The sequence below is a fragment of the Amaranthus tricolor genome, chromosome 1, assembly GCF_026212465.1.
Source record: "Amaranthus tricolor cultivar Red isolate AtriRed21 chromosome 1, ASM2621246v1, whole genome shotgun sequence".
Taxonomy (NCBI): domain Eukaryota; kingdom Viridiplantae; phylum Streptophyta; class Magnoliopsida; order Caryophyllales; family Amaranthaceae; genus Amaranthus; species Amaranthus tricolor.
This window is the reverse complement of record NC_080047.1, coordinates 22,703,194-22,712,015: the sequence shown is the minus strand read 5'-3', so window position 1 is coordinate 22,712,015 and position 8,822 is coordinate 22,703,194. Positions and strand designations below refer to the sequence as shown.

At 30.9% G+C, this 8,822-nt stretch overlaps 1 protein-coding gene across 1 annotated transcript; it reads right to left on the bottom strand.

The window, feature by feature from the left end:
* Positions 1-3,851: 3,851 nt before the first annotated feature.
* LOC130822532 (uncharacterized) lies at positions 3,852-7,562 on the bottom strand. Its single transcript, XM_057687667.1, has 4 exons — positions 6,717-7,562; positions 5,840-6,498; positions 4,514-4,658; positions 3,852-4,431 (listed from the first exon to the last, which is right to left on the bottom strand). The coding sequence occupies exons 2-4, from the start codon at positions 6,327-6,329 to the stop codon at positions 4,371-4,373; spliced, it is 696 nt and encodes a 231-aa protein (XP_057543650.1). The 5' UTR covers positions 6,330-6,498; positions 6,717-7,562; the 3' UTR covers positions 3,852-4,370.
* Between the last annotated feature and the right edge of the window lie 1,260 nt (positions 7,563-8,822).

Sequence of the window (8,822 nt, the reverse complement as noted above, 5' to 3'; positions counted from 1 at the left end):
ATAAAACGAAAAAAGAAAAAAAAATACCAAGTATTTACTGCGGTCAACACAAAACCGCAGCATATAAAGAGGAGTATTTGTTGCGGTCAGACTCAAAACCGTAGAAAATAATGCCACTTATTTGCTGTGGTTTTGGGGCTGACCGCAGCAAATACTCCTCTTTATTTGCTGCGGATTTGTGTTTACCGCAGCAAATAATGCCCTTTTTTGCTGCGGTTTTTAACCGCAGCATTTAAAGTAGGCCATTTGTTGCTTTCACTATTGCTTGGGGCCAAAACCGCAGCAAATAATGGCCAAAAAATCGTAGCAAATGAGGTTTTTTTCCACTAATATATGGTTCATCTTTGTTGCATTCTGCTTTTATGAAAAAGGGAGAAACAAACTAGCCTATGTGAAATTAAGAACATCTTCATCCTTCTATTTTCTTCCTTCTTCATGGGAATTTTAATCATAAATTAAATTGAAATGAATTTTCGAATCAACTAAGAAAAACTCAAAAAATAAAACCCAAAAAATTAAAATGAGTTTATAAATCAAAAATTATGATGGATTTTTGGAAATTTCTTATGGGATAGAAATCAAAAACTCCAATTCAATACATGATTTTATATAATTTTTTAGAGATTTAAACACTAACCGTTTGACTTATCTGGATTCATAAAGGTCGAAATTATTAACCTAAAAGAAAAGCTCGAGATAAACATACCTGGGCTTTCCTGCAACTTTGTAACAAAGAATTTTCCAATATTTTTGACTAAAAGTTGCACTATAGATTTTAATGGCACTGTTCCAATCTCAAATGCAAGGTAACCTTATTAATTTCTTTTTTATTTTTTTATTTTTTATTTTAATGGGGTTTCTGGATTTATAGATTCTTTGCTTATAATTTATAGTTTCTGGATTTATAGTTTTTGGGTTTAAATTCTCAAATGCAAGGTAAATATTTAACTAAATTTACAAATATTTAAGAAATGGTTAGAAGGAATAAATGGTGAAGATGCCAATGTTGAGGAATGAAGAAGACATAGCTGAGCAGAAAAATCAAATGAAGAAAATAAAGGGAAGAAGACATAGTTGAGCAGAAAAATCAAATGAAGAAAATAAAGGGAAGGAGAAGGTACCATGTTATTTCAGGTTACTAAAACTGGAAAAACTTTTAAATGCGAATGTACCTCAAAGTTCGAGCCTTTAAAAAATAAACCTTTAAAAGCGAATTAACTAAAGTTCGTACCTTTAAAATCAATTTTTTTAAAGTTAAAATTCAACACTAAAAACTAAGAACACGTATATCCCATTCCCCTTCCCTTTCCCATTTCATCTTCCCCTTCCTAGTAAAAAATTAGTATTCACTTTCATCACCACAAATATCAGCAAAAGTTACCATCGAAATTGGCCCGTAGCGATGGCAGTTTGGTGGTGGTGGTGGTGTTTGGTTATTTTGGCTGATGGTTAGAGAAATCATCATATCGTTATTTTATCCACCATTTTTGACTGTTTGAGAACTTGATTTTTAGTGAGTTCCTAATTATTTCTTGCTTCTAATGTTTGATATCATGGAAACTTGTTCTTGTGTGCAATTGAAGGCTAGTTTTATGAGAAACCTTAATTTTATTGATTTGGGATTTTTGTTTTTATGGGTAGTATATGTTCTCTAATTTTCTATTTCATGATGATTTGAGACATTTTTTATTCTTCTGGGTTGAGTTTTAGTTTCTTAATTATGTTAGATGCCATTTATAAATGGAAAACAGACTAAGATTTATGCTATCCAATCTTTTAACTTCGCCATCCTTTAACTTCGTCATCCTTTTAATGATATCGCCAATCTTTTTTAATAAAATTACTAAAATGCTCTTAAATTTATTTTTAATTATAAAATCAAAAATTATTATTACTAAACTAAATATATTAATAATAATTAATGTAAAATAAAAAATATTAATTTCAAATAAAGAAAATAATTTTTTAAAATTGGAAAATAAACCTAATTACACGTTTTGTGTTGAAATTTGATATATAATCACTCTTTTGGCCAAAACTTTTGAAAGGAAAATCACATTATTGCAATATTTGCAGCAATAGAACTAGATTCCAAGATTTTCCAATGATATATTATATGCCCAACTCCGATAAGCAAGCGAGAAATGACGATCGTTTAAAATTTGTATATGCTGAAATTTGATACATGTTCAATCGTTTGGGCATAACCTTTTATAGAAAAATTTTATTAATGCAAAGTTTGCAGCATTAGAAACTAGACTTCAAGATCTTTCCAATGACATTATATGCCAAATTCTGACAATTGAGCGAGAAATGACGATCGTTTAAAGTTTTAAGTGATTTTCAACATTCAGTTGCGCGCGACCGTACCGCGGTAGGTCGCGTAAAATGCGCGATCGGACCGTGATGGAGTCGCGCGTTTTACGCGACCATACAGCGGTCCGATCGCGCGTGACTTAATGTTAGAAATCACTGCAAATTTTAAACGGATGTCATTTCTTACTCGGTTGTCAGAATTGGACATATAATACGTCATTGGAAAACTCTTTAAGTCTAGTTTCAAATGACGCAAACGTTGCATAAATACGGTTTTTCTATAAAAAGTTATGCCCAAAAGATTGAACATGTATCAAATTTCAGCACAAACAAACTTTAAATGATCGTCATTTCTCGCTCGGTTATCGGAATTGGGCATATAATATATCATTGGAAAGATCATGAAGTTTAGGTTCGAATGCCTCAAACATTGTAATTATATGATTTTCCTATTGAAAGTTATAGCAAAAAAGTGAACATGTATTATATTTTAACACAATCATATTGATTCCGCAATCATATTGATGGTCATTTTCGTTCGCCATTGTAATTTGATTTTTAGTTTTAGCTTGTTTTAGTTTAATGAGTGTTCGGAGAAAGTTTTTAAATAGATGTTAGAGATTGAAGATCTGAAAAGTAACCAGGATCAATCTTGAAAGTTTAATATATAAGGGGTGGCAATAAAATAAAAAGGGTGGCAAAGTTTAATAATCCCCTTATTCTATAGCTTCACTATATGATAGTTTTTGTGAATATGAGAAGATTTAGGATTTGTTTGTGAATATCATGGAAAATGGACCAAGTAGGCTTCATTTACACTCTTAATGAAATCTTAAGGTGGACAAAGAGTGATGGTGAAGCTGTTTTGTTTGCATTCTAGTACATAGTGGAGTGAGTGGTGGTGTTTGGGAGGGGTAATGATGAAGAGGGTGGTGAAGGTGGGTTCTCTTACACACTAAACTAAAAATGAAGACATAGTAATAACAAAACTAAGATATTGAATATGGAGTTTGAAATTTGAACGATTGCCTTCTCAAATTCACCCAATTAACATTAATGCCTACCTTCAATTTATATTACACATTATCTTGTCATGTCACATATGCGTCCTCCCAATCAATGACACATATCACCTGGGTAGTCTACCCACCGAGTATATAAAGTTTTTTATTTCCAGATCACGCAAACAAAAATTGAGAATTCCATGTAGATAAACAGGTATATTATAAACAAACACAAAATCAGAAAAAAAAAAAAAAAAAAAAATCAATGACTAAGAGGTATCAATTATAGTAAATCATAAATTAAAATCTGGAATCTTGAATCTAGATTTTATCATAGAAGAGATGAAACACAACATTCAATTACTCACAAAGCTCATACAAATCCAATCCAGAGTAACTAACCTAACTGTTTGTTTTATCATTGAGACCTAGTCAAAGTGTAAGGGCTCAGTTTTATTCCCTATCTACCTAGGCAAAGAGAATGAACATAAGCAACTCCCAACACTATAATATCACGAATGATGAACGTGATTTGAAATATTTGCATAAAATGCAAGATAATATTACTCTCTATTCATTGAAAGATGTTTAACTTCTCCCTGAAGCTGGGGAATACATAATATATGCTTATGAAACGCCTATGTACATCTCAAAAACAGATAACTCTATTTTTTTTTTTGGAAAAATTACCGTGAATAATACAACCTTTCGTTAATTTTCCTATAATAATACCCAACTTAGGGGGTTTTTTCCTAAAATAATACCAACTTTAATTTATTAGCTAAGTTACCAATTTTTTTTTGTCATATAATCTCCTACAGTTTGATTTTTAACATGTAAGGGATATTTTAGGAAAACACACCCCTATGTTGATATAATTCATAATTAATCAAAAGTTGGTATTATTATAGGAAAATAAGCAAAAGATTGTATTATTCCTGGTAAATTTACTTTTTTTTTATTAGTATGGAAGTTTTTACACATTCTTTAGTAGCGGAAGAAAAAACAGATGCACCTAACGTGAGAACTCTCAGGACTCCATCCTGGTACTCAGCCTACTGCTCTGCTTTCCTGTTCTGCTATATCAACCCCAGCAGACTGCTCCACTAATCTGCAAAGAATCCAATAATTCGAGAATTTTAGTTCAAAGATCGGTAAGATCAACAGAGGCAATTTGCTGAACTTGACAATACCTGGGAGATTCAGAACTTGGTTTATTAACATAGCTTGCTGAGGAAATTGGGTTGTGCTGAACAGATATGATACTATGTTCTGTAACTGCGGTTGAGATAGGTGATCCTTGGAAACTTGCAGCTGGATTAGTCCTAGATGAAATCCCTGCAAATTTAGGGATAACACACTATCTTCAACTGCCTCTTCAATTCATGTGAAATTCTGGCAGACTCTTCAATTTATTAACCAAAAGATTGTTGATCATGTATTCCACGTCATCCAAATTACATCGCATTATTTTAGTCTCCACTTTGCAATTTGATTTATGTGGGTAGACCAATTTAGTTAGAAGCCACCTAATCTAATTAAAACAAAGCTTGGGCAGCACAAGTATTAGATAATATGGATAAATCTTCCAATCGCCACTTTCCCTTCACAAGGAATTTAAGATAACATCTTATAGACTCACGGAACGTTTGGTTGGTGGCATATTAAACGGTGGTACTAGGAATGCAAACTAGTGTAATTTTAGTTTAAAAATCTCTTACTACCTTCATGGTCATGCTTGTTCAATTTCAATTATTTTATTTTCTTCATAATTTTCATTTCAATTCATTACCACTGGGAGAGGTGGTATTAGGCAGTAATGGAAATTCATAATAAAAAACTTATTTGTATCAAAGTTTCATTACCATGAAAATGACATGAAACTTTTAATGAAATTTTACGCTATAAATTATTTCCATTACCACCATTTAGTACCACTAACTAAACGGGCCGCCAGTTCTTTGATAAAACAAGAGGAATCTTAAGTAGATGAGCCTTAGATAAGGCTCATCAAGGTGAAACACTTTACTCCCATACTTCTTGGCCAAATAAATTTTTCGAGACATTGCCAAGAAGATGAGATACATATATGATCAAAGACAACCATTAGAATAAATAGAGCACGAAAATGAGATTTGAAGGTAGATAGAAAACAGAAAATAAGACTAAGCCACTAAACCATCTCAAAAAGAATAAAACAGTCCCCTCATTGCAGCACACTAGCAAATCAGATAAAAGAAAATAAGGTCAAATATGATGTTTGCAATTATTAGGCAATTGGAAACAACATCTTGGTATTTGAAAAGGTAATTCTTGCATCATCCGAAACATTGTCTCATAATTTGCTAATTTCCTCGTCAATTGAGAATGAAAAAAAGAGTTACACTAATCCGACCCCTTAGTCTCGCCTAAGAGGGATACTAGGCGAATGCTACTTGAGGTAATGAAATGAAATGTTGAATAAACATCCACAAGGAAAGACTCGAACATATACCACAAGACTAGGCAATAAAAATTACCTTGAAGAAGCACAACTAGGCAGAACAAAACAGTGAGCAAAGTTGCAAACAACTGATTTTTAGAAGAAGCAAGCTTAGCTTCTTTAGCCTTCTTCAAAGCTTTCATACGCTCGACACGAGCACGTTTAAGCTTAGCAAGTTGATGAAGTTCTCTAATCAACTTCTGATCAGCTGAATCCAATGACAAACCTCTAGGTGGGCGTGGTGGTTTTGGGGGTTTCTTAGCACTCATAGCTTTTGGCCTCTCTTTAACTACCTTCTTCTCAGACACCTCCACTTCCACTACCATTGATTTCACATCTTCTAACTCATTCCCAATACTCGTAGCTACCATATTTTCATATTTAGACTCTCCATTATTATTGTATGATTGCTTCATCTTATAGTTTTCAATTGTTTCAACTCCACTTAATTCTAAGTTATCATAACCACCACCCATTTCAAGATCAGGTTCAGAAACCCCATCTTTTGAAGTACTAAGATTCTCCATTATAACAACACCCACAACTTATCTCACCCCCAACAACACTCAACTCATTTCCTAGCAATTTCTTAATATTCACAAACAACCCACAAATTTTTTACAATAAATTACACAAGATCCAACCTTAATTTGAGTATCAGCCAATTAAAATTATAACCAATGTTGGAGCATAACCCTGCAATTCAAATTAAAAGAATTCAACTTAGTATCTGCCCACCTTGAAAATTTTAAGAAATTCCAACAACAATAAATTATTCCAAAATTTCAAATCGAAAGCAATCAATTAATACAAAATAAATCTGCCCAAATCCCAACCATTAATCAAGCTTCAAGTCAGCTTTTTCAATGCTATAAACAACAGCAAAGCACAAATTTTTATATGTTATAAAATACCTTTAAGAAACTGCAGATCCAAAGCTGACAGAAACAGAAGCGAGGTTGTACTAAATTGATTATAAACAAAATCAAAAGGTAATAACTTGGATCTTTCGTGAATTACTGAGATCAACAGAGAGAGAAAATAAGAATCGTAGTCTAGAATTTTACAAGTAATTTTATATTATACAATTATAGTTAGTGTAAGAAAAAAAAATTCATTTAAGCATTTTTGTATTGTAATCGCAGACACAGTAGTTGAGACTCATTTACACTCCTCAAGTATTTAGCCCCATTTACTTTTTATAAGGATGATAAAATATCAAATATTCTCTTCACTTCACTAAAAATTGTTTTGTTTACTTGTTATTCTTAATTTATATATGTTTTTTAAACTATAAATTAAAAATTTAGTGAGATTTTGTTTGATTTAAATTAATGTAAAGATTATTTATAATATTTTGTTATGTATAACAAAAGATATTAAAAATTAAATAAGTACATTAGATAACGTAAAAAAATAAATTGGACATTTTCAGTAGAATGGGGTAGTATAATAGCTTAAAATAGTGAATATTTATTTACAAGTAAGAAAGAAAATAAAAAATAAAAATAAATGAATCATACATATCCTTAAAAAAATAGAAATATTAATTCATATAAATTAAAATATAATGGAAGAAATTACGTAGGACAAATAATATTTTAATAAGGGAAAGTAGTGATGATAGTGTTGGGGGCAAAATTGAATGAAAGTGACTCAACAAAAGAGAGAAACCCGGGGGTGTCACCGACACCTTACAAAATATAGGCAAAGTGTATTTGGATTGATGAGTGAGGAGTATAGTCTTTCTTAAATCGCTTTATATAAGTGGTAAATGAGGATGATGGTATTTAAGTGTTAGGTCAAATGGGTGGGCTAACTTGAATTAAGCATACGATAATGTTTGTTTTTGTCAAATCGTGCTCAATGGACCCACTCTTCTCTGGCTTTTGCTATCTTCAATTGGATTTTTTGTCTAGTAAAATTTACTATTTTTGCTTTATTATCTTTTATATGCAAAATTAGATAAAGTTTGAGTTTATTCACTGTAATCAAACAATATAACAAAAAAATAGAATACATGGTGTACAAATCACATGATGTATGAATTTAGTTGAATGCTAAACTGAGTAGGATAATAATTAGATGTGAGAAATGAAAATTAGAAGTTAAAATTTATATATGAGGAAAAGTAGGGATTTTTTGTGGTTTTAAGATAAGAGAAAAAAAAGATAAAAGGGAAAGAGATTCACAAGAAAAAAAAGGAAATAAAGAGAATACATCTAATATTTAAGGTTTTGTATTTTAGGTTGTGTTTAAGCGCGCAAATAGTTCAAAGATGAAACTAATAACGCATTTTATAGAAGTGAGCATATGAATGAGAGTTTACATAAGTTTTGGTTTATGAAATGAGCTTAAGGATCCACATATGACTTAAAGGATTCAAGAGATTGAAAATTGGAAGCAGAACCGTTTCTAGGTGTAGGAAAGTAGTGTAGCCGACCTAGAGCCCAACATACGTAGGGGGCTTAATTATAGCATAATCAATGAGTACTAGTTTTTTAGGAAAAGTCATGTTCGAGATAGGAGGTAGAATATGAATTTTAAAGGAAATAATTTATTTCAATAAAAAATTATAAGTGTGAATTGGCAAAAGTAGTTATCTAAGTGGTTGATGATTAGGCTTAATTATAATAATGTCATCATACTATCTATTAAAAAAATTGAAAAATTCCAAATGGCACTCATTAAGAGTTTTGCTACAATAATTTATGATATTTGCTAATTTTTAATTATTTGGCAAGTTATTTTACACCTTGTAATTTTCTTCCAATTAAAATTTAAAAAAAAAAAATCATCATATCATATCATATCATATCATATCATATCATATTATCTAATAGAAAGATTGAAAAATTCCAAGTTGCACTCATTAGGAGTATAGCCACGTGGATTTATGATATTTGCTAAAGTTTGATTACTTGACAAGTTATTTTACATCATTGTCATTTTTTCCTTAAAATTTTTAAAAAACTCGTCATATCATATTATATTATCTATTAAAAAGATTGAAAATTTTC